We start from the raw sequence: 27,374 nt of genomic DNA on the forward strand, positions 1-27,374 counted from the left end.
TTTTCCTTAATCAAAGCAGAACGTCTCCACCTCCACTCTGCTCTTGTACTGTACTCACTGATTCCAAAGTCCTCTCGTTCTCTACTTAATCAAATAAAAACTCAAGCCAATCTAATTTCTTCTCCTACCTACCATAACTGTGCTCTTGTGTAATTACTGTAATTTCAGGGCACTCTGATCATTACAATTATTATTATTAATTTGGAATGATTGCTGGTTGGAGAATAAAGGGATTATTGAACTGCTGCACTATACATATGTATGTCATACGGATACATTCACCAGTTAACTGTTCCTTTTGAGTTTAAAGCTCAAACAGAAATGTAAATGGTGCCCAGAGGAGTTGGTGTGGTAGTTAAGAGAACCATGCCACATATTTCCCATAAGACTGAGTCCTGCAGTTGCATCCTGTAGTCCCTCTCTCTTAGAAACTTACAATCTATCCATAACTAGTTATTTAAGAGCCAAAGAGGGTCCATAACAATGGTTCCTCAATAAAAATCTGTCTCTAATGGACTTCCTGTTAACTCCCATAAGTTTAAAGAGCTGTGCCATCAGGCTACTTAAGAGAGTAGAGAGGTATCGAATATGTGTGCTGAGTAAAATAGTATTTGCTTAGAGTTTTTCCTGCATTTGTTTGTCATTTAAGAACTGAAGCTGAGCCATCTCGTGTCGTGGCATATTAGTCTCCCTGCAACATTTATCCAATACACCCTTTCAATATTGAGTGCCGTACTTATCTGTCAGTGCTTTGCCAACTCTTTTACTGCAACCACAGCTGCTGTAGTTCATATATCATCATAGCATCCACCTGTATGCCCTATCCTCCCACCCCACTCCTGAGCTTGGTGCTTCCTTGTGGTCAGTGATTATAGACTGTATATAAGAAGTGGGCGTAGTCACCGTGACGTCACTCATTGGTTTGTGGACTATGATTTGAAAGCATTGTCTTTGTGGGTGGAGCAAAGTACAACCAAATGCTGAACAAGATATTTTTAGGCAAAATGTAACAATTAACTTTCATGAACTGAAAACACACTGTGAAAGGGTTAAAGTTGCACGATGAAAACACAAACAACACCCAAACCGGACAACGGCAAGGGAGCGACCTGTCAATTACAAGGTAACCGCGCCTGTCAGCATACCCTGCTTTAATGTCTATTTTACTAAATGGGATCATCATGTACAAATTGAACATCATGTTGTATTGAGGAGGACTTGACACCATATGTAATAAATCAAGGGAGAAGTAGGGCCATTTTCTCATAGACTTCTATACAATCAGACTTTTTGCAGTGGAGTCGCCCCCTGCTGGTCATTAGAAAGAATTCAGGTTCAAGGCACTTCCGCATCGTCTTCACTTTTCAGACCAGGAGGTGGCAACTTGGGAGTGACGTAGTCAAGGCCCAAACACTGAACATATATCGATAACAATATTATACGTATTATGCATTTACATATTTATCTATTCCATATTAGTTATTTTACTTAACTTCATTAACTGATGATTTAAAGGAGAGCTAACCTTGATTTTTCTGAACCATTCTTCTTAGGCCTTTTTCTACTGAAAAAAAAGCTGTCCTTTATTAGAATGAGGACCAATGCATAGGGCTCCTGCAAAATAACTTCTCCTCAAGCCCTCTGCAGTTGGCAATGAAATGTCATCATGCAAGCACACATCACTGGCAGATTACGTTTACCTCATGATTGACGCAACTGAATATAAAATGATTGCTGCTGTGATAACTTAGCAGTAAAATCTTTCCTCATAATATCAGAAACTGCTGTGAAGTGTTTTTAGTGTCTACTAAGCCTTCACAAAGCCATGTGAGCAAGACAGAAGGCAGTGTGAGTAAGACAGAAGGGAGTGTAACCATCTGTACAGGCCATGAAGAAGATAAAAAAAACAAGCATCCCTCCTCCCCTAGTGGAAAGAAATGCTTGTCATGAAGTTTGTACATTAGTAAGGCATTGCTGATCTGAAAGTCTGTGTACCTACTGTAAAGTAAAAAGTAAGACTTCACTAATGACCAATAAAAACTTTGGGAGTGCTTCAAAATGATACTTTTTAATTAACTTAATTATCAAATTAACAGTCAAAGTGTTCAGTGTCAGCCCTGACCACAATCCTTCTCTGCTTTTTAAAAAACAACAGAGAAGAGTTGTTCAGAGAAACAACAGAGTTCCCTGAAGATGAAGTGCAGCTCCGGGGACTAACAGGAGGTCGAGAGACAACACTCGTCCATCATTCTGTTAATCTGGGGCTGGCTGGCCAAAAGCAGAACTCACGCTACACGTGAATGAATCAAAGCATCCCTGAACAAGGTCAGAATCTGTCTTTCATTCTGTTGTGGATGTCAGTGTTGTACAAAGCTATTCTTTCTACTGCACAGTTTCACTGTGCTTTCAGCTGCTGGAAGCAACGGCTGATAATCAGGAAGTAGCCGTTATACGATACTAGATTTGGTTGTGGTTGGTTGTAGCTTTTATGTTAAAATAACAGTGTTCATTAGTAGCAAATATTGCTTCACGGTGATCGTTTATTAGGATTTTTCTAAAATCCTTTTACATTTGTTTCCGGATATTATTAGTGCGTGAGTCACCTTCCATTACGTCTCATGTCCCCTCTTCAATGCCCCCCTGCTTGGGAACACTGTAAGCACTGAAGCATAGCTTTTGAGTGTTTGCTATGAAAGTAAAAGCAATCTGAATTTATTATATTCATGCAAGATTTGTGTTGTAATACACCAGTCATTATAGTTTGTATCCCAAACATAATGTCTCATCTCCGCTAACTGAGCAGCCTGATAATTGTTTCCTTCATTAAAATCGGGCGTCTAGTGAGGCAATTTCTTTGTCCACAGGAAATGGAAAAGTAAAAACGTCTGATGATTTAGTAAAAAGAGATCATTGGTAAAAGCATGTTTTATACAGTTACTGAAATATGAATATGGTGTGAGGTAAAGGGAAAGTCACATGCTGGTTTTCTAAAAACAACTTTAACACCAAGTTATGATACACAGCTTTTTAGATTCAGTGTGACTTTCTGTGGATAATGTTATCTCTGATGTAAACAAATGGCCATAAATCCACTTATAAATCCATATAACTTAATCCAGAACTTGCCTGAGAATCATCACATTTGTAAGTGTTCTTCACTATCAAACATAAAATAGAATAAAAAATAATATAAGTACAAAGTGAGTATTGCACATGGCACAACAGTGGTGGAATAGTCTGTTGTAGGTGTGGTGGTCTACCGGGGGCCGTGGTGATTGTACAGTGTGTACAATGCTGACATTGCAAACAGGAACAACTAATAGCTCATTTGACACGCTTTTAAAGGTGACAAATATAGGCTACAAGTACGAGGCTAAAGTTACCAACTGACTCCATAGGTCCAAAACTTGAAGCACGATGAAATTGGTGGGTTTTTAGACTTGTTTGTCTTTTGTATTACTATGTTTTTAATACCCTAACCAACAACCTGCTGACAGTTTTGTGTAGTTTGTTGACACCAGTAAACACAAGTAATGGACAGAAAAACAGTTGTTATCCTTTTTGAAAGTAGTGAAAAGAAGGACGGATAGAATACTGGATTTTTAGAGTAAACAAAAAACATATCTAAGCCTTAGTAATGAAGGATAGATGCATGCTGAGCTGAAAACGTTCTGCTCACAGAATAGCTTTTCTGACTACAAGGCCCTCCACAGTCTCGTGTCTTTGACTCACCCCTTCTCTCTTGTCTCTCTCCAGCGCCCCGTGCATGAACTCCATCGACACTTCCTCGTTCTCAGACAGCCAGGCCAGGACAAACTGGAGGAACCACCTGATAAGTAACACAACTCTGTTATTAATCTTCCCTTTATTAATGAAGCTTAAAGTTCTTACATGAGAAAACATACTGGATGTGAGTCTTTTTAGTCTTTTGAAATGATCGTTGCTTTGACAAAAAATAAACACTTTGTTGTTTAGTTCTAAAGCATATATTTAAAAAAAATAAATCCATCTATTACTAAGTCTCCAGTTCTAATATGTCTTATGTTTTATTTAATTTGTTTGTTTTAATGAATTTAATGAATCTGTGAAATGCTTGTTGTTTTATTTGACTGATTTTACTGTCTCATTGTGACCATTGTTTGAAATGTTTTACCCGTGTAAAGCATCTGGTAACTTTGTTTTGAAAGGTATCAATAAAATATGTTATCATTACTCTGTCATCCAGGTTTCTAGTGTACAAACTTAGTGAGGATCGCTTTAAGTGTGTGGAAGTCTGTGTCTATAATGTTTACTGCAACACAGAACTTATGAATCAGGATGAGCTGCCATTTGTCTGAAGATGAGTGAGGAAAAAGTGTGTGTCCGCAAAGTTGATTTCAACGCTGGTAAGGGCGTGTGTGTGTGTGTGTGTGTGTGTGTGTGTGTGTGTGTGTGTGTGTGTGTGTGTGTGTGTCTTACGCAGGGTACTCAGGCACAGTGTCTGTGAAGGCGGGCAGGTCCTTAACATACTCGTTGTAAAGCCACTTGACCTTGAAGTGCAGGTTCATGTAGTCAGCAGTCTTACAGAGTCGATGCTTCTCGTGTTCTGTAAAAATCACAACCACACACACACACACACACACACACACACACACACACACACACACACACACACACACACGCAGAAACACACCGAACACACCAGATTTATCTCTTGAGGTTTGCTTCAGCAGTTGCTTGTTTACAGTTTCTCGGTGAAGATTTGTAATACTGTGAAATTTTGTGTGCATGTTTGCTTTTAGCCATTTCTTCGTGAAACGTAGTGAGTTCACAAAAGAGCAGTTGTATAATCCTGAGCAACACATTTAAATATATACACACATGACCCTGCACAAAAAGCCTGCAGACAAAGAAGCAGATCACATCCGACCACAGGACAGAGATGCATCATTCCACTAGTTTTAATTACCTTCTAGTAGGAATGAAATGAAGCATTTTGACTTCCCTAAGTCAGAAAAATAAATAGGTAAGAAGATTGATTGATTTAGTATTTGTTCAAATTAAATTAAGACTTTTTTGTTATTTCAGACAAAAAATATTTCCTGACTCACTTTGACAAAGGAAAAACAAATGCATTGTTTTGCATAATTCATACCCTACCTCAGCAAAAGTGATTATTTAGTTTGATAAAGAAAAGATGATTTTTGTCTGAGAAATATATATATATATATATATCAGGGGTAACAAATGGATGGAGCAACAAACAAATGAACAAAGAGAGATCTATCCTTAGGCTGGCCCCTTACATTCACCGTGGGGAACAACAATATTAATAAAAGGATCCAAATGTTTGTTTGTCAGAGAGTCAGACAAACAACCCTCCAGTAGAGTAACAGTGATTAGCTTGGGTCAGTTGTAATTTAAAAATGCTTCAACACAGTGGTTCAAATTCTTTCCTGCGAGTTTCATCAAAATCCAATCAGTGTTGTTTGTGTCTCATGAACCAACAAAACAATAAATATGAAGGAATGAGAGCGAGCCGGCCAGTCTTGAAGACCAAGTCTACACACTGATTTAATTTTGGGCTCCAATTATGGGACAACGGCAACATTACAAACTAACAGTAGTGAGTGAGAGCCAGTGCCACAGTGCACCGAGGTAGTGTTATCAGAATAATGTAGTTCATGGAAAGGCAGTAAGAAAGGAAACATGCTAATATATTTGTCATCTACACAATGAGGATGATGTCTATTTCTACAGGTCTGGGTGTATTTCCTGTTTTCAAATAATTTAAAACAATGTCAAAAGTAGACATTCGTTTTCTCATTGACAAGCAAACATTTTCTGTAGATCAGAGGTTTCCAACCTTGAAAATACTTTGCTAACGGGCCGCGAGGAAACACATGCAAGCGGAAAAAAGCTGAATCATAACTTCACTTTAAAAGTTACTTTTTGCGCTAATTACCTTGAACTTGGTGCGTCTGCCTGTGCTGCATTTACCTCATGATTACCTGTCACGCTGCAATTTTTAAGTAAAGTGGGTCATCAGGTACTCACTTGGCCATCACCTTTCAGCATTTAGCCGTACATAAAATATTGAGGTCTTTCTGTGTTTATTTATTTATTATATGACCATTATTTGGTTTAGTTTTAATGCCAGCCCATTTTTTGCACTCTTGTCTCTCCTATAAAGGTGCGATAAATAAAGAAACAGATCATGCCTGAACCAATCAAGTTGGTTCACTGTGCAAGGTTGGGAATCTCTGCTGTAGATGACGAATTACCAATACACATAAACACTCATATACACACACACACACACACACACACACACACACACACACACACACACACACACACACACACACACGCCCTTACCAGCGTTGAAATCAACTTTGCGGATGCGAAATGTGGTGGGAGCTGAGATGGCAACAGGATAACAAAACGACACAATGAGAGTTCAGAGAGAAAAGAGAAACAGGTCTGATAAAGCAGTGATTGAAACAAGAAGGGCGTTAGAGATGGCAAAACATAATAATGTTAGAACACAATACTAGGGGAGCCGGAAGGAAACTAGACAGAACGTTTTTTGATTTGAACTCAGTCAGAAAGCATCTTAGACAAACAGAGTGCTGACTCAGCTACAAAACTCAGCTCCACAGGCCTCAGTTTGCCAGACCGAGTTTCAGTTGTGCAAACAGTTTCTACAAGACTAGAGACACAGTCAAAAGCCAGAGTATTGAGTAGCTAAGCAGGTTTCAAATGAGACAGAGGGACTTTCTGATGATAGCTCACTAACTTAAAACAGCTGTTCCTGCATTTATCTGGAAAGTATATCTTACAGTATAATGTGAAGAGCTTCAGCGGAAATCAATCCCGCTATAGGCAGGTTTCTCACTGTGCTAGAATCTGTATTTACTTGTCTAAGAACGAGCACATTTTTGACAACACCCAATGCACTATAACATTCATTTTTTATAGCATTTTAACATTTTAGAGAGTGTATTCCATTGACACCCAGTTGCCAAAGAGGTTTGATCAAAATGTACAGTACCAGTCAAAGGTTTCTCTTTCTCATTCAATGTGAATGAGAAAGTGTGTCCAAACTTTTGACTGGTACTGTATTCTTTTTGGACTTTTTCCAGGTTGGTTCTCAAGCGATGTTATAGCTTTGACTTCTGACTGTATCTTGTCATCAGCTACGTTATGTTTGTCTATAATCTCACCATTGTTCCTGCGGTATTGGTCGCCTTTATGCAACACTGGAAGAGACAATGGAAAGAGAAGAACGAGAGTTGATGGAGAGAATGAAGTGAAGTTTGAAAGTCGAGTGGGATCAAAGTAGGCAAGCTGCTACTCCTTCTCTCTCTGACACACACACACACATACGCACACACACGCACACACACTGTATACAAACACACATAGCCTTACCCTCCAGGGCATATTTCATGTCCTGAGCAAACAGCCGCCAAATGACCTCCGTGCTGACTTTACCCACATCGAGTTCCTGAGGAAACCTGAACGGGAGGAAGAAGTCAGAGTTCAGACAGACAGTAAAACTATTAGGCAATCTTCAAACAAAATCTGCAATGAAGCAAAAGACAGACGGACACACGCACACACACACACACACACGCACACACACACAGGGTTTTTTCTCAGACCTTTACAGCTTGAAGCTAATGGAAACAAAATGATATTAATATTTTGTGAGCCAACATTTTATCAGCCTACTTTGTTTATAGTCATTCAAGGGAAACAACTTGCAGCAACAAGATTAAATAAAGTGCCGCTAGCGATGTATATTCTGTTAGAAAATCCAATATAACATTAAATAATGTGTTTGAAAAATCACCCAAGAATTCAAGATTTTGGATTCAATTTTGAATTAAAATCTTCTAAAAATAAACTGCAAGGTCTATTGCCCAATACTTTTATTTAAAAAAATAAAAAATGTAAACCTGTGATTGCTAACAGATTTCAACATGTACTGTTTGGAAGAGGCAATACGAGGCTGCTGTGTACAAAATGTACTGTACATTCAACAAGTAGCAATATTTTAAAATAAACATAATGATTGCATGTAATTCACTCATTCACTAAACTTTGACATGATGGAAATGAACGCACACTTTTACTGTCAACTCATCTCAGACCGACACTAAGCTAAATGAAGAGATACTAAAACTCAGGACTGACTGGTTAATGATGGGTGTGTAGGAGTTCTTGTCCTCCTCAATGATGGAGACGATGAGCGTGATGAGTTTAGGCCAAAACTCCAGATTCTGGATGCTCGGGCCCTGCTCCTCCTGCTGGTTCTCCTCTTTCTTCTCCTCCTCTTCCTCCTCCTCCTCTTCTTCCTCTTCATCACCTTCCTCCTCCTCTCCTTCCACCTTTTCCTTCTTCTTCTTCTTTTTCTTCTCTGGCTCAGGCTGCAAGAGGGACAAGGACAGAAGATGAAATGATGTGTTTAAGTTCTTTACACCTGTGACACGTTGAATGTCCAGCACTTGCACAAGGAAACACATGCTGTTATGAAATGAGTGGCAGCACAAAAACAAGCTTCAGTGCTCAAGAGTTGATGATCTGCATTGAATAATTAACATAAATGATTACAATATTATTCCTAAACTATATTGATTTGTTTTCAAAGATTCTAGCTCCATGTTTGTGTGACAAAGCGCTGCACACTCCATAAAGCTGGAAAATATTGTTAATTTATACTGAACACAGGCTGGTTTATTGAGTTCAGACACATTAAGACATGAATCTTTCTGGGCACAGTTAAAAATATATTCAGTGTTGTTGTGATCATTCTTCGGCTGATGGAGACTCAATTAAGGGTAAGAACGTGCTCCATGTACTGAGATTCATATGAGCGGTTAGGGGAAGTGACTGTACTCTCAAATGGAGCTTTGTCTAAGAACAACTCCAGGATCTGAAAGTATTTTGTGTCATTTTGTGTCCTCACTGTAAGAACATCAAAACTGTGACAAAGTAACAGTTTTCCACCGACCATAAGCAGCTGCCTCTGATTCACCGTGTAGAATGGTTGCCTGGTAGTTATGGGCAGACGGTCAAATGGGGAATCAACGACGACAACAACATTATTAAATTCCCATGGTGAGAAAGGCACAGACTTGAGAAGGCTCATTCCTCCAGAGGCTCAAAACATGTCGATGCTTAGCAACTCACTGGTTGCACGGCGGGCTGGAACTGGCGGTTGAAGAGCTCCATACAGTTGTTAAAGATGTACTCGTAGGTGGAGTTCAGGCAGGCCTTAACGCAGTCCCGCACCACGTTGGCGGCCCTGGGAGGACTCTGCAGCTCCAAGACCTATGGACAAGTCAGACATAAATTGTACAGAAACACACGGGCATTCATTAGCCATATAGCAAGAAAATATATAAATATTATGATATCATTTTGCTCAGGTAATCTAGGAAGCTGTGATCACCAGACACATTGAGGTTTCGACTTGCTTTGTTTTGAAGCCTAAAGGTTGTAACATTTTACTCAACTATGAGATAACCATAAAAGGTATTGAAGCCCTGAGAGGCAAGGTACATTTATTTGCGTGTATTGTTGGCCAAAACCTAAGTTTATCTCCTACATGCACACACACAGATCCACAACCTTTTCTCTCTCCTCCACTGTGGAATCAATCTTCCCATAACAGACCTGAACTCAACAGCACAAGCTCACTCTGAGGCATTAGTCAGAGGCTGCAATCAACACTGCAGCTCAACTCTGTGTGTGTGTATGTGTGTGTGTGTGTGTGTGTGTGTGTGTGTGTGTGTGTGTGTGTGTGTGTGTGTGTGTGTGTGTGTGTGTGTGTTTGCTCTTGTGTTTCTATCCCTGTGGAAGTCTTCACAAGGCAATTCTGGGCAGTGTGTAGTGGCAGTTGACTCGAGTCTTCAGGTTATGTAATACAAGTTCAGATTATGATTATTTTACCATTGGATATTTCTCTCGCTACATTTTTCCCTATTCTAAAGTAAACATAAAGGTTTTGAAACCAGAAATAACTTCTAAGAAAACACACGATATATAATGCCTTCTGTAGCGACATCAGAAGTTGTGTCTACCTTCATCCTGAAGAAGGTGATGCTGGTGAGAAGATCCACTGTTGACTTGAGGTCACTGAGGCGAGGCTTGCTGCTGGCTGGGAAGTTGTTCTGCAGACAAACACACACACACACACACACACACACACACACACACACACACACACACACACACACACACACACACACACACACACACACACACACACACACACTTGTTAAACAGTTAACAATTATTTTAGTTTATCATCATTATAAGACTAAACCCATTTTTTCTATAACTGATTTATTTTCTCCGTTGCCGTCCTTGTTTGGCTTTCTAAAGTTCATCATATCAGGCTCAGCTTTTGTTTTATCACTGCATGGCGTATGATTAATGCAAACAGCATAATCCTGACAAAAAAACAATATGAAAAATCTGCTGTGACCTCGAGAGATAGAAAAATAAACAACATCTGAGTTTCTCAGAAGACAGTATTTTTAACATCAAGAGCATATTGGAGGAAATAAAGAAGCCAGATGACAGCAGGAGGTGGACAAATATTTGTTGAAGACATTTGAGGCTGATAAATTAATAGTTTATGCTAATGTATTGTATTCATTCAATATTTTTACCTCCCCAGCAAGTCATTTTGTCTGAATGAATGGGGACACACGCACAAGCTATACCTGTGAGTGGTGTAGGAAAGCATGAAAGCAGCTGAAAGCAGGGACTCACTCTGTACATGGAGAGGTCGATACGGAGGGAGTTGTGCAGCTGGTCCAGGAGCTTCACAAAACGATCTCTCTGTTCGAAAGAGAAAAGAAAGCGCAAACACATTTCGCTCAGATTCTTGCACTGCAATTTGCAGCCTCTGTGTCCGTCTGAATGCGAGTGTCTGTCTCTGTGTGAATATGTGTGTAGTCTAGCATCCATGGAGAATAACAGAGGGGCTGAAATGATGCAGAGAAAAATAAATAATTTGTCTGAGAAATATATAAAAAAGAGACACAGTTCTTCTGCAAATGTAAGACTATTAGAGCAGCAGAACAACAGCAACAGCAGAATCTCACTTTACGCTTTATGCTTTCACGAGACAAGACGGGCAGATGACACATCATCTGTTAACCCACACAGATTTTATAGGATTACTTCACCCTCAAAATCATCATTTGTATATCAATTACTCACCCCGTGTTTCGAAGAACGGAGATGACTTGATGACACAACTCGTGCAGTATAAAGTCTTATTTATCCAGTCGTATGCTCTCACTACTTCACAAACACATGCATTTTCACTGAAACCTTACTATTTGAACGCAGTTGACGTGATTGTATTTGTGACTGACTGGATATATAACTTATGAACATACCACTAAATGATAGGATACACAAGATATATGGTGAGCTATATACCTCAAGATTTGTATCAAATCAAACCCCATTTCTGATAGTGGCCGGTGCACACTTCTAATAAACATACAACAACTGTTCTCCCTGATGAAGACGCTGTGAGGCCAAAACAAGTTGGTCTTAAACCAATATGGCCAAACAAATGAGGCTTTCTTTCTGTTTGTGTTTGTTTTGACCACTATTAGCACTGTGGAGCTATGTTTGTATCACGCATGAGGATGTAAATATATACTTGAGTTTCACTCTAATCCAAGAAACACACAACAAAGTCAGGGAAGAGGAAGAGCAAGCAAACGCGAATGTAAAGAGTGGAGGATTTAAAATAACTTCAAAAACCTGTTTTACAAATGATTTATGAAGTAGGAAATGCACTCGACGTGTTTGTTAGACCTCAAGGATACACACAGGAGGCTTTAGTAAGAAACGTGTTCCCTTTTCACAGTTCTTTGTATCACATTTATATAAAAAATGCATTTGTTTAGAGACTTGCACACTCACATGGAGGGCCTTCCCACTGGGAGCAATTTTGGTTCAGTGTCTTGTTTAAAACCATGGAGACACATGGACAGGAGGAGCCGGGGATCGAACCACACTATGATCAATGGCCAACCCGCTCTATCACCTGAGCTACAGCCAGTAGCGGTATCCCCATTGCTTATTCTGTCTTTCATCCACTACTTTCTTTCATATGTTTTGGCAACGCAAATGTATTTCCTTGTCATGCCAAGAAAGCAAACAGGAAGTAAAAAACAGAGAGAGAGAGAGAGAGAGAGAGAGAGAGAGAGAGAGAGAGAGAGAGGGAATATTCTGGCGTAGGGGCAGTCACGACATGGCTGTCAAACTAAGGAGATAAAATGAGTTTTTGTTTGATAGAGAGATCGAGCGTGGGGAGGGGGAGTGGGGATTCCAGCCTCCCTAGAAATTGGCAAAGGTCCCTCAATAGTTAGCAAAGTGTTGCACTAGAACTACACTTATCTAATAGGTACAGTAACAGTGGAGGTGAATCCCATATTAGTGCAATTTGATTATATAACAGTTGAAAAGTGTACCTCAATCTTTCCCTTCCTTGGAAAAGTAACCAGTCATGGTTGCACAGCAATTAGTTTGTGCATTGTTAGTATATTGGAAAGGGTTTCCCTTTGTATTTATCTTTGGATGAAAGAGTGAGTGATGGCCAACATTACCTGGCATAGAAGACCAATAAAAAAATTGCCAAATTCTGATAAACTTTTGAAACTCTTTCAACTCTTGTTTTGTTTGTGTCTGTCAGTTAATCCCATGGTGGCAGGAACAATGCAAACAGTTGGTATTTATTCCACAGAAACCAGAGACACAGAGTGCTATAGCTTTGTGACTCATGAGAATAAAAAAACTAGGAGATAAATGTGGTTTTGGATGAGAGAAAATGAAGGAGAGGGAGGGAGAGATCCCGAACACTAACTTGCACAACTACATGCCTTAAAGGATAAGGTCGGTAATATTTTTTAAATTCTCGACGGACCCTCAGAAAAACACTAACAATAAATGTATCCTACTAACAAGTTTTAGAGCTCCAGTGTTGTCAAGCTACCTTTTTATGGGATTTGTCAACAATAAGAAACATATAACCTAACAAGTCTTATCCTTAAACCTTCACCTCAAAATTACAATCAAGAAGTGAGAGCCAGACAAAATGTCCTCAATTTCAAAGACTGTCCTCAAAAACACACACAAACAAACACTGACCTAAAAAGAAGATCAGTCTTGACCTTTAAGAAATAACACATTGTCACACTGTCCTTCCTTGTAATTGGCTTCCATTCTCCTTGTTACCTTTTCCCCACATGGGCAGCCTCCACCCTTCAGGTCTACTGCAGTGCTTTGCTGAACATCCTCTGCTGCTGTGACACAATTTATGCGATCATAAAACATTTGGCATGTGTTTCAATTCCTCCAATGTATGATAAATGTCTTTTATCAATGGGGAATAACTCACATTACAAGTCCAAAGGCTTCACCTCACAATTAATTTAAGTAGCCGGAGGGGAAAAATGGAAATTATCACTTGTAGCTGAATTTCAACTTTTTTGCATAAAAGTGTGCAACCAGGAACATATTCTTAGAAACACAGTTTTCATCACCATTAAATAAATATTCCGTAGCCTTTCTTTTGTATTTTGAGGTTTATGAATACCCCAAAACTTTTAAGAGATTGTTGGTATTGTTGGAGTTAATCTTTTCAAAAAGTACTATTATATATGATATTATTAGTGTTTTATAGACATTATGACCTCTTTCCCCTGACCAAGTGTTTGCTTGTCCAAATCTTGGGACATTAACTAATGAATCAGTGGTGTGCAGAGCAGACCAAACATAACGTCTTTTGTGACCTTTGTGACACTGTAGGGCAGTAAAGAGGGCAAGGCAAGGCTGTGAGTCCAACCTAATTACGTTTTTTCTCCCAATCTGCCTGTTTCAGCACCAAAGCTTCTCAGTTGTTCTTGTTCAGAATCACCACAAGCTAATAAAGGGTGCCTTAAACAAGCTGCCAAAGACAGACAACATTCAATTATCTTGGGAGGAAACAGCATGTATGGCTCTGTTCCTGGAAGAACTGTTGCCAAACCAAAGCTGGAACAATCACTTCAAAAACTAAAAGTCCAAGAGCCAAACAGAAGTTTGTGACAAATGATTAGTTTGGCTATGACACACGGTCTCAGTTGTCCTTTAATGTCAGTGACCATTGTGATGACTTCATTTTAGATGAAAATCACTGACCCAACGACAGGTTACCTTTTATTCAACAGGGTCTGTACTTTCCCAATAATCGCCAAAGAGGTTTCCCTTTAAAGAACTATTTATTTTTGGTACGAATTAAAGTGTTTTGAGACTTTTACTGTAGTTTAATTAGATGTGTTGAGTCTATCAGTAGTTGTCATTTCTTCAGAGAAACACTAAAATCTTAATGAGAATTATCCATTTAAAGTAAACATCAATGTATGATTGTAAACCTTATTTGTTCACAGATGTTGTATTGTATACTTACCTGTGGACAGATTTGACATTTGTGCACATTTAGCTGACCTGCTCTGAGTAAAAGACTCTCAAGATTACACTAGTGAAGTGTGCCAGTTGCACAGTGTCTCTTATTCAACATTGCACTGGTCACTTCATCTTCAGTTTTATCACTCTCTTGTTATATATCTTTGCTTTCTTTCTTTGGTTTTAAACTTGACTACACATTCACAGCAGCTTCACAGTACTGCCCGTAGCTGACAACAAAGGAGCTCTCAGGTATGAAGGTGTATCGTGGCTAAGGGGTAACTGTAAAAGAACAACACTGTACATGCTCAGAAGCTAAAATAATTTAAGGTTAAAAAACCCCCAAAAAGAATCCAGTGAGTAAAGTTTGTTCCCATTGGCAAAGTGTATTGTTGCATCAACAGCTACCCCCTCAAAAAGTGAGGGGGAGTTTGAGATGTTGGCATGTCTGTAGTCAACACACACACACACACACACACACACACACACACACACACACACACACACACACACACACACACACACACACACACACACACACACACACACACCAGACAGTGTCACTAAAACTGCTGATGACAAGATCTCAGCGATGAATTATGAAGAGCAGAGGAGAGGAAGAACAGATCGATACGACAGTGGGGAAGAGGAGAGGGAGTGACAGACACAGACGAGAGGGAAGTGAAGTTTTGCTAATTAGTTATCACCATATTGCCATGGCAACAGGTACATTGAATTTGGCTTGGCTCAACATTTTAATAAAGAAAGAAGAAAACAAAAAGAAAAAGCAATTAAGAACCAGAAACAGAGAAGGAGGGAAATAATATACGTGATGTTCAAGGTCTGTCGAGGAGGAAGCACAGCAACACCAGAGAGACAGACAGACAGACAGACAGACAGTCAGTCAGACAGTCAGACAGACAACAGTCAGACAGACAGACAGTCAGACAGACAGACAAACAGTCAGTCAGACTGACTGTCTGACAGTCAGTCAGACAGTCAGTCAGACAGACACAGACAGTCAGACAGACAAACAGTCAGACAGTCAGTCAAACAGTTATCATTGAATATTTTTAATTTTTTTAAGTTGTTCGAAAATACCTCTGATAAAAAACTTGATTACGGTTAAGACATATAGATTTGACGGATATAAAGTTAATACGAAAAACTAAGTGACCCCTCTAATGATTTAAAAGAGATTACTTAATTGTTTCAAGAAAACAGTAAACTGACTAACATGATACTATTCAGGTTTGATTAAGTTCTGATTCAGTTCATATTTTATATTTATATGTATTATTGTTAGATATTTTTATGACATTTTGCCTATTATTTGGCTGATGACAGGAACCATGTGGAGAGAGCAAGGGATGACGTGCACCAAAAGCCCCCAACTGGAATAGTATGCAACTTAGACCACTAAGCTGGTATTTTTATTTGTTTATGAATGAAATCAAATTAGTTTTGATAATCTTTATTTAAAAATAGTTTCAAGTGCTGAATAAGAAATGCACCAACAGGATGTCTCCTGCAACACAAACCATAGTAAACAAGGACAGTGATGCGAAAAGTACCTTTTTTGGCCCTAAGGAAGAGTACTTTGAAAACAAAACGCTGCTAACTCACTAATAGCTTATCTTGATTACAGTGTGAGTTTCAACCATGTGACTTTACAAACAACATTACATGTGTGAGTTACTCCCTTCGATTGGGAGGAACCACGAGCCAGTGTGCTTTGGGAATAGTGTCACTTTCCTCAAGTAACTTTACCATCAGTGGCTACTTCACCTTGCAGAGAGGTTTGCGTTTCCAATGAGTAATAAATAATTATCGTTATTCCGATTCTCATCAGTTCATTTCGAACCCTTATTTATTCTTTGGCCTTAATTCCTTTTCATGTAAAGCATTTTGAATTTCCTTGTTGTTGAAAGGTGTTATAGTGATAGTATAGTGTATTAGTGAGTAATACCTTTGTAAATACCTTAGAGCTCACAGGTTAATCAATGCTTATAGAATATAGTCACTTTAGGATAATTCGTTTTTACCTGAAGTCAAAACATTAGCTAATAGTGGCTTAGTCATTAATGAGTGTTTGTCCTCTATGCTAGAGTGTACGATATGTCATGAATTAATTGATACAGAAATTCAAGCTGAGTCATGCATTAATTACTGTCGAGTCATTAGACTGTAACTTATGTTCTCTATGGTCAAACAGGAGAAGAGAGAACAGCTTAAAGAAACACATGAATTACCCAGATAGACGCATAGAAAATAAAGTTCATCATTTAATGTGATAAATAAACTTATCAATCTATCCAGCAGGGCTTATTACCAGCACATATATAGATCCACACCGTTGTATTAAAGCAAGAGCACGTTGCCTGCAGTTGCTCGTATATCACCGGCATCTGAGTGCAACCGGTAGGAGAACCGAAGTCGCCACTGTTGGCAAAGATCCCAGGAGTCATTAAGCTTGCCCTCTAACTGTCATTGTCTCCCCCCCCCGCCCGTCAGTGGATCCTGTGGGGGCCGCGGGCTGAATTTGGGCGACAGCAAAGTTAGTTCAGAGCCGTTCCAAAGGTCCCACAGTGGTAATACATTACCTTTTAATGAGGAAGCTTATTAGCAGCATACACAACACTTACTGGCTCTCTACAGGTCATTCTAATGGACGAAACAAGTCAAGCTTTAAAGTCCGCCTCCAGGTAAGTTTTAAAGTATGTTAAAATACTCTGCTATGATTAATATTGTGTTTAACATGTGTTTCTCACATACACAATGAAAAAGAAAAGGGGCTGGAAGCACATTATACTCTTTCTCCCTTATTGAAATATTCTGTATCTGGCCTTGCTCGCCCATTGCTGCTCGCGGCTGCTCTATTTTCTCCGTTAGAGGAAACATCGGAAAGAGTCAGCCAAACACGTTGGAGGAGTACCAAAACTAGCAGATGTATCAAAAGGGTAAGTATAGTCAGCATCCTTTATTTCTTTATGTTGTTTGTTAGCTTGTTAGATTGTAACTTTATACAGCACTAGAGCTTGTGAAACATACACTAATATCTAGTTGGGGTTTTTGGTAGATAGTGTAAGGAAGCTGCAGGGACCACTTTATATCCAAAAGGTGCACTCTATGTTGTTTACTGTCAAAACTTTCACTATGCTAATGCTAATGCTAGTGCTAACTCTCGCTCTCTGTACTCTGCCCGCTTTTTGCTGGAGGTTTCAGCCGGTGTTTTGTCAAAGACTGTTTCCGTGTCGACATGTGTCTGCATTTGCATTTGATTAGTTACTTTGAGACGTATACTTAATGTAGTTTGCCCAAGTAGCTTTGAGTCTCAGATTCTGGGGAACTGCAGACAATTCTCTCTTCAGCAGAGGAATGTGAAAACAGCTCTCTAGTGATAAACTTTGCACAGATACAAGTCAGTATCGTCACGGTCAGACATCTCAGGGGACCAGTGGTGGAAAGTTACTACGTACATTTACTCAAGTATTGTACTGCAAATTTGAGGTACTTTTACTTTGAGTATTTTCTTTTCATGCCACTTTATACTTCTGCTCCACTACAATTCAAAGGGAAATATTGTACTTTATACTTCACTACATTTATCTTACAGCTTTAGTTACTTTACAAATTAAGATTTTTGCATTAAAAGAAGTTTATGAAATATGATGTTTTGAGTATAGGAGATGTTGAAGTATTACAGAGAAAATGGGTCACCTTCTGTGAGAAGACTGTGTGTAGGTCAAACTGTAGCTTTAAGGCTACTTCAAACATTTCTTACCTGCACAAGATTAAATCTCAGTCTCTGAATGTCAGCTCTTTTGTGTCTGTCTGTGTATTTCTACTCTGTGTGTGGGTGTGGTCTGTTCCGTTAAACTTGAAATCCAATTGTCCAGTTTTAAACTTGAATTTAGTCTTGTAAGATCTTTATAGGGGCTTGCAGAAAATAGTAGTAATTTTTTTTTATCAATGTCATTACAGCGACTAAAAGCTATCTGTCTATTCTGAAATACATTTATCAATAAGAGAAAAGCATTTTGTTTGGGTAAAAGCAGCTTGAAGGTAAATGTTAAATTCATTAAAAAGAGATGCTTTGACCGCCAGCAGAATCTCAACATGCCCTCGATATTTTAACATTGTTATGTATCCACGGTGCTCTGGAAAGACAAAGAACGGATGAGGTAAACATGTCATCCCCAATCATTTGCCACTGTCATTGTTTTAACCTGTAATTGTGGTGCAACCAATATCCACGTCAGGGTGATTTTGAGAGGGTAATCATTTCCCAGGCTTTATCTGAATTATATCAGTAGTGTCTGAGAAATCAGTTGTGACTCAAGAAGGATGCATTTATTAAAGAAAGAGACAGAGAAAGAGCCGGCCCATAACCTCCAGAGAAATACTGGGAAACGCATGAAACTTCTGCTTTTATATCGCTAATATTTGGCACTTGGCAGAAGTTGTGCAATTGTTGTTACCTTGCTGTAGAAATAATATCATATATCACAAGCAACATGTTTAGTTTGATGAGGTAGGTTTCTGCAGCACAGTGAAAAGTCTGGTTTGGCCTTCAATCCGTGTCTGCACTGAATCTTTGTGTCACAAAAAGATAATGCCAAATTGACTAGTCGGATTGTGTTGGAAAGGTTAGTGTTTATCTGTGTTTATTTTATTGCTTCTGGTTGTCACTTACCCCGAAGTTGGAGGCTGCAAATCTGGCCGGAGCAGAGACGTTGGTGGAGGCGGTTGGGTGGGCGTAGAAGGCATTGATGTTGGCCAGCAGAGTGCTCATCACTGCCGGCACCCCTGACAGCATGTACTTAGAGGACAGGCAAGAGAAATGGCTGGGGAGGAAAGGAAAGGAGAAAGATAGGAGGGGAAGAAGAAGGTTAGCAGGTTTGGAAGGAGGGGGATTTAAGGTTTAAAAGTAGTAAGAGGTGTACAAAGAAAAGTGGGTGGGAAGATGAGACAGGTGAAGCAAAGAAGAAAGAGTTGGGAAGAAGAAAAAGCCAGCGAGAGAGAGATCGGAAAGAGGATGGATGACATAAATTGTAGAGAAGGAGGAGGAAGTAGGATTGGAGGGATGAAAGGGTTGGGAATGATTGGAGATGTGACAGACAGAGAGGTGGGAGGGAAACCAACAAAAATGAATTAAGTGAAGATGAAGTAAAAGCAGTCGATCACCAGCGTAGCCATTTTTCTCCAACCACCCTCAGTTGTACACTAATATATCAGATGCATCTTTAACATTAAACCTCTCATTTACTTTTTGTAATTATGTAATTAAGAAAAGTCTGAGAAAATACTGAGGCTCTGGAAAATCACATTTACTTTGTTTATTTAACGGTACCTTGATTTCACTACTGCTGAAGTTTTCTTCTTACAGTTTATTTTTGGTGGCATTATCTCCAGTTATTGGCCAGAGTATTTATACAACACCCGCCCTTATATAATGTTTAGGGGAGTTACCAATGCTAATAATAAACAAGCGACCAAATGCCTCCAATTTATGATCAAGTGGGATTCAGCACACCTGGGTATTTTGGATGGTTGAGAATGTTTGGTTCATCTGGCGTTGACTTGAGAAAGTTTAAGAGAAATTTAGGAAAATGCATGAGGCCCAATGTTTCAACTCATGCACAACATTGTTAATTCTAGGGTACAGATTTGTGAACTAATGAACACAAATTATCAATATGACAGCTAATAGCATTTTACTAATCAGCGTGAAATATTAGAAACCTGACAGGATGCATGAAAACAGACACATATGAATTTAGCCAACAGCTTATTCCAGTGAAGAAACCAAAATGTAGCCGAGGTTCAAATGTGAGACTTCTAGAATGAGCACAGAGCGTCTGTGTATTTCACACACCATGTTCATTTGGCTGTGTTATTGATTGACTCATTTCCACTGGGACAGTCCGAGCCATTTCTGCTTACAACTTCAATTTACTCAATGCTGCCCAGCATGATTATGTTATGTGTTTGTGCTCCTTGAATCCCTTTAATGTCAAATTACAACATTAAAATATAATTAAACCAGTGTGTGTAAACGTGTGTGTGTGTGCTCTTTGAGTCTCTCTCCACCTGCCGACAATGATCCGATCAAACAGCCGGGAAATCTCTGAGGTGACGGGTCATCTTTTCTCATTAGATATGATAAACTAATTTGCATGCTGTTTATAGTTCATGACAACCCCGCCTACCTCTCATCACATGAACACACACACACACACACACACACACACACACACACACACACACACACACACACACACACACACACAAACCCATTTCAAGTATTTCCTGATTGGATTTACCCACACATGCACACAATTAGCTAACAACATGGAGAATTGGAGCGCCTGGCGGACTATTCAGATACAGACACACACACACATTTTAACACTGAGCTTACGTCATGGCCTGGTATATGGATTCGATGCCATAGCGCATGGCGAACTCGTCCACGATGTCCTGCTGCAACTCATCATAGTAAACCTTCCAGGCATCGTCTCCGTGAGCCGCGGGGATCTTCACGACGCCGCCTCCCTCTATGTCCGTCGAGAAGTGGAACATGTTCTACAAGTAAAGGACAAGAGGACAAGAAAACATCAGCAGTGCTCAAGCAAGTAAACAACTGCCCGGGGTTTAGCCAAGTTACACAATAGTGAGCTGAGATGCTCGGGCTTCAAAGGTTGTTAAAAAATCATCGCAGCTAAATACAACTCTGACATTTTGGACTTGTCACTGCTGGGTGTTAACATTACTTTTTATGGCCAATTGAGAAATGATCGACATCTGGCAATTTTGATAAATGTCTTTCTTGCTCCATTTACAATTTAGAGGATTTGTCTGTTCAGATTCAAACTTCAGAAAAACAATTCTATTTATTTCCTATCCTGTTCCTTTGAATTTATTGCTTAAATAATTAATTAATTAATAGATTAGTAAACTGTATCTGCAGATAATGAATCTACAACCATTTTAATTACAAATTGGTTCAAAGTCATTTATCAAGCGTGTGAATTGTGAATGTGATAAGCTTTTTGACTGTTGGTCGGACAAAACAAGACATTTAAAGATTTTGACAGTTTTTACTTTGTTTTGACATTTAAAGACTAAACAATTATGAAAATATTTGATTCATGTGTTCTAGTGACAAGAGCCCATCTCTCTATGGACTCCAGTAAAGTACCAGTGTGCATGTGTTTGTGCAGATACAAGCAGAGCGAGACTCTTGTCGCAGACTATCTGTTGTCAGTTTCCCCCTGACAAGTGTATGCTTGTGTGTGTTTGTTTGTGTGTTACCTCATGAAGGCACGTGTACTGCACGTGGTAGGGTGCCACCTTCTCCTCTCCCTCGATCTCCACACTGATCTGAAGACGAATAGCACCAGACACCGCCGACTTGTCTGTTCTCTTTTCTGCAAGTGGAGAAACACACACGCACACGCATACACACACACACACATACACACACACACACACACACACACACACACACACACACACACACACACACACACACACACACACACACAATTACTCTGACATCATACATCGCTCAGAGTTGAACTTTGGATCTAAGACGACAGTGAGCGCCCCAACTGCCGGGCTAATGAGCAAATCCACACTTCCTGAGTGACTTCCATTCCATTGTCCTGAGTGACTACATACCCAGGTTGTACCAGACGTCCATCTCCCCGCTCAGAGTTCGGACCTCGATGATGCTCTGACCCAAGAAGTCGTCAGACTCCCTCTTCAGACGCTGCTTTACTCGCGACTTAATGTCATCGTCTTCGTCCCAAACCCGCAGCTTGATACGATCCGATGAGTTATGGCACTCGCTGTGGAGACAGAGAACAGGTGGGCGACGTGTTGTTTTAACAAATGTGTTGGAGCAGATTGCTGAAGGTGAAAGGTTTGAATGCCCGGAAAATGAACATATGTTCAAAAATACTTAAAAGCTGTGCGTCTGATTATATATATATATATATATATATATATATATATATATATATATATATATATATATATATATATTATATTATTGGATGACTTGAAGGGGAAAAAAGGTTTTAGATGTCTTGGCTAAAACCTGGCTAAATTTGGTTTGGTAAGGTTAGTTCTTTAGATCTTTACCTTACATATAAATGTTGTTTATACAGCATTTTAATTACTATATTTCAATGTAAAGCAAGTCTAACTAACATGTTGAAATATTGTTTTTGAAATGCTGTTAATAAAAAAAGGAATACTTTTGATAGTTTTGACTAGATGTCGAGATGTCTTTTGACCTGAACTGTGACAGAACCACTAATCCAAAGTATTCAGCTTTACATACTGACCGAGCCAATACATATTGTAACTCTCCACGCCACTTCCTTACGTGTTTATGCATAACACATCATTTGTTAATTTCTTAACCTGTTGTATAATCTTATCTGTACTGTATGTCCTCTAAGCAGAGTTTTTGCTAACACACAGTCTAGACCACAGTTCCCTTAAGTAGCACATGAAGAAACATCACATCAATCAACCAACACTCAAGAGCCCTACTATAAAAAACATTAATATGTATAAGAGGTGTTTTGGCAATCACAAATGCACTGATGTACATATTCCTTATACTATTAATCCTTTTACTAAAGTAGTACTTTTCTTAAATAAATGATAAGGTGAGGGTGGTGGAAGGTATCTAAGTAGCTTTATTCAAAGACTGTAATTACATTTTAAAGTACTTTTTACTCTTTATTCATTCACATGTATAGTCGTAGCATATAATATTTTACATTAAAACATATGATGCACGATTATAGATTAAAGTAAATGGATTATAAAGCAGTTAAAGGCAAACTACTAATTATACGTAGCCAGATTAAATGGATAGATTACACTATGCAGACGGTCAGTTTTGTGCCCCCCTACACGCATATTTTGATACTTGGTAAACAAACAAAATTACTTTTAACTGCCACATGATTGTCAGCAGCGGTGCCAGAGAATTGCATTTTGGGGGAGGAACAGAGTCTGGTGGTTTTGAAGAGAACACAAATTACCCCAAGTTACCCTTCGGAAAGGGCTGTCAGACAGGAGGGTAAAGCGGTGAAAATATTAATATTAAACATAGCGTACACTTAAACTGACATTGATTTTAGACTTTCTCTTAAGTGGCTAAAATATGTTTTGCTGACGGAACCGTCCACAGCAGTACATTGCTTAACTTCAGTGCGGTAACTGCTGCCCACTTCCAATCGCCATCTTCTGTGGGTAATACACTGACTATGGATAAGTACCTCATACAACCCCACTTCAAAACATCCAGACTATCTGAAATCTTCTTCCACCAATGTAAGGTGAATGTGTCAGGGCACTTTGCCAGAACTCCAGCTGAGCTTTACATCCAGGAAGAACTTACAAGCTGTATTTTTCCTCCCAGACTGGGTTCAGGTTGCCGTAGATGGTCTTTGTTCTCTTCTTGGTCTTTCCTACTTGGATGGTGACATACGGGTCACTGGAGCCCGTTCTGTCCTTGGCCTGGAGACCCTGCGCACTGACGACTGATAACACACACACACGCACACACATAGGGTTACAATCAAAATTGCATAAGAACAAACACCTACTCGTTACAGTCATCTTTCTGTCTCATTCATTCACTACACACACACACACACACACACACACACACACACACACACACACACACACACACACACACACAAGATATCACCCACACAGTTATGCAAAGCCTCGTAACACATCACTCGTGACTCACAGGCAGATGATGGGTAGCAACAGGTAGAAAGAGGTCTTTTAAAAAGGTTTGAAGCAGTGACGTGGCTTCTGATCACCACAGAGAAGTTGACTTGGATTCTAAAAGCCGACATGCATATTTGCATATTTATAAATATAATTTTTGCACTTTGTATTTAGCATATTGTTCCTGTTCATCTCTGTCATGACAACAACAAAGTAATAAATTCATTAAGATGCCGTTTATGTGACACTTTGACTCAAACAACATCAACATAACAAATGTGTTTGCCTCAAACACCGTCTGTCTGGCTTCTACTGTAAGTTGCAGAGAACTGTTTTAATCGACGGGGATTCGAAGCTTTTGTCAATGTCTGGAGACATTTCTTTAAGATGGAAAGACAACAGGATTTTTATTTTTTGTCAATATGTGTTTGCTCAGTAAACAAGGGCTGCAGGTGTTTTGATATATGCACTAGACACCAGCGGAGTGTATTGTGCTCAAGAGGAACATGAGGTTACTGATTTAAACCAGGAAGTGCAAGAGGGAGTTTACTCATCTGCTATGCTCATCTAAATAACATGTTGTGTCTTGTTTGCTTAATCCACACAAAAAACAAAGTTTACAAACGATACCTGACTTTTTCCACTGACAATACCATTTCTTGATTTAATACCAACAATTCTTTTTAAATCTCTGAAGGATCATTTTTATGTAAAGTAACAGGAGGTCATCAGGGACTGCTCGAAGTCAGCAGCACTTTGAAACTGAGACACTACAGTTTATGAAACAATGTATTTCATGTGGATCGGTTAGCTATGGTTTATATCCGACACATACTAAAGAGAACATATGATTTCTCATATTTGTACATACAGACTTATGTACTTGCCTTTTTCTGCTCATACATTCAGGTGAAAGCCATAATCTGAAACGCAGAACTACATCTTTTTGTACTTTGGAAACAACAGCCATTGTTTTAGCTTTTTGATTTCTTGTACAGGCTAATTCTTAAGGACACATATTATGCTAATTCTTCAGGTTCATACTTGTATTTTGGGTTTCTACTATAACATGTTTACATGCTTAATGTTAAAAAAACCACATTATTTTTCTCATACCTTCTGTCTGATAACCTGTATTCAGCGTCGGTCTGAAAAGCTCTAGTGTCTGTCTGCTGTGACATGTTGGTGTTTCCAGGTCTTTAGTATCTGTCCTGTTGGCATCGCTCCTCCATCATTGCAGCTGGGGAATAACTGTGCTAGAGGCACTTTCTACCTATATATGTAAAGTTGTGACTTCACAAACTTATGGAAGTCCTGACGGCTCGTTTAAAGGCATAGTTTCTGAAAACGGGCTGTGTGCATTTCTCCGTCGATTGAACGTTTTGATCATTTCACAGAATTGATATAGCACCTAGAGCTGCTTGAAAAAAAACCCCAAAAAAACATGGACATCTCACTTTTTACAATATGGGACCTTCAACATCAGTCGATTCAGTGTCGGTGACTGATGCATTTGATCTGTGCTAAAGGGAGTTTTAAATATTAATTGGTTCAGATATGCCCTAATGAAATCCTTCAAAGAGCTCTCTGTAGAACATCTCTTGTCAGTCCACCACCACTTGGCTTTCAAATACTAAACTAAGTTTGAGTTGAAAGTATGTTGGAATGTATTTCAGATAGGGGACGTGATTGAATTATGCAAACAAACAAAAAACAACTCAAAGCAAAAACTGAGAGAATTCAACACAAAAACAACTTGAATGATTTATAGACGCCTTTAAAAGAATGTTTGTCTTTTCTCCACTATGTTCGAGGGGACACAATATTTTTGACAAATATACAAACAATATCAGGGTTTGAACTCATTCATAATTTCCTTTCAAAGGGGTTACAAGCAGCCACGTCGGAGGAGAGACAACTTCACTAACACTCTTGACTAAAACTTCATTATAAAAACGTTGTTGACGTTCTGACACATTTTAGAATTATTTTAATTGTACATCAAAAATTAAATTTGTAGAATCTGTGAGTATGTGATCAGAAGAAAAGGGAGTGACAGCGACGAGCACATGACCATGAAAGCGTGTCCCCGCATCTCCTCTTAAATGACAAGATGTGATGGCTGCCATGGCAACACTGCCGCCACTATATGGTGTGATGTGTCTGGTTGCTCTGGTAACAGAGGGAGGAGAAGGGAAGGTGGGGACACATTTCTGTTCAAACCAGTGAAGCTTGCAGATAAACAGTTCAACTTCATCCACAGTTCAGAGCAGACTGTCAGATAAAAGAATGAACTGTTCATAAATGTGGGATAGTTTCTTTTTTTAGGTATCTATGTGGGGATACCTGACACGCTCCGCTCCACATTCTCACAGCTGCAGGTTTTCACAGCCTTCGATTTCAACTGTGCTGTGTTCTTCAGGTTTCTTGACAGCACAGAGGCTTAAAGTTTTAATGAGATTTACCATCCAGCTACACCTTTTCCAAATTTCCACTACTGTCACTTTTTAAAATGTGCCTGAAAAATGTATTTCTGCTTATTCAATGTCTCAGCTTCTGACCTCTGATTAAATATCAGTTTTCTAAAACATTTAGAAGAAAACGTCTCTAATAATTTATCCGGTGTTTACAAGCATTTAACAAGAACTTGATCAGTTCTACTTATTGGACATTTTACTGTATACAAAAAAGATTCAGCAGACTCAGCAAAGTAGCTGGAGCCAACGGTAAGAATAAAAGGCTGTGTGACCTTCAGTTCATTCTGCAGATTGGCTTCACACAGAGAGATGAGTGCCATACGCACTGTACAAGTGTGCACACACACACACGGTGTGCTGATGCTACAAGCATGTTAAGATCGAGCAGTTATTGTTACCTTTAATGAAGAAACAAGAAGTAAAAGCAAACACAGGTTGAATAAGCGTTCTTGTCTCTCACTAGACGTCATGTTGGCCAGTCAGTGTTTATAAATGTGGTGTTTTTGCACTTATTGTCACACTTTAATGATGACGTCTGAATTAGTGTCAAGGTAGTCTTTGTCTATTAAGACATTTATTAGAAATGAAAATGTCAGGGTTTAACCTTTCTTTGAAGGTTTCTAAAAGGTAAGTTTTGTGCTGCTTTGTGTTGTGAGAGAGAGA

The 27,374-nt window shown here is 39.1% G+C and overlaps 1 protein-coding gene across 2 annotated transcripts in view; it reads right to left on the reverse strand.

Moving 5' to 3' along the window:
• Positions 1 to 27,374, reverse strand: part of LOC115013496 (protein unc-13 homolog B-like) — a 72,962-nt gene that overhangs the window by 32,176 nt on the left and 13,412 nt on the right. For both annotated transcript variants that reach the window (XM_029439842.1, XM_029439841.1), the window contains exons 9-20: positions 23,891 to 24,032; positions 22,150 to 22,319; positions 21,781 to 21,896; positions 20,888 to 21,051; positions 19,160 to 19,310; positions 10,768 to 10,836; positions 10,071 to 10,160; positions 9,178 to 9,318; positions 8,182 to 8,414; positions 7,414 to 7,499; positions 4,459 to 4,585; positions 3,733 to 3,829 (exon numbers count right to left, since the gene is read on the reverse strand). In XM_029439842.1, the coding sequence (XP_029295702.1) occupies positions 3,733 to 3,829; positions 4,459 to 4,585; positions 7,414 to 7,499; positions 8,182 to 8,414; positions 9,178 to 9,318; positions 10,071 to 10,160; positions 10,768 to 10,836; positions 19,160 to 19,310; positions 20,888 to 21,051; positions 21,781 to 21,896; positions 22,150 to 22,319; positions 23,891 to 24,032 (1,586 nt within the window). The remainder of the gene's footprint in view (positions 1 to 3,732; positions 3,830 to 4,458; positions 4,586 to 7,413; positions 7,500 to 8,181; positions 8,415 to 9,177; positions 9,319 to 10,070; positions 10,161 to 10,767; positions 10,837 to 19,159; positions 19,311 to 20,887; positions 21,052 to 21,780; positions 21,897 to 22,149; positions 22,320 to 23,890; positions 24,033 to 27,374) is intronic.

The sequence above is a fragment of the Cottoperca gobio genome, chromosome 9 (genome assembly GCF_900634415.1).
Source record: "Cottoperca gobio chromosome 9, fCotGob3.1, whole genome shotgun sequence".
Lineage (NCBI taxonomy): Eukaryota > Metazoa > Chordata > Actinopteri > Perciformes > Bovichtidae > Cottoperca > Cottoperca gobio.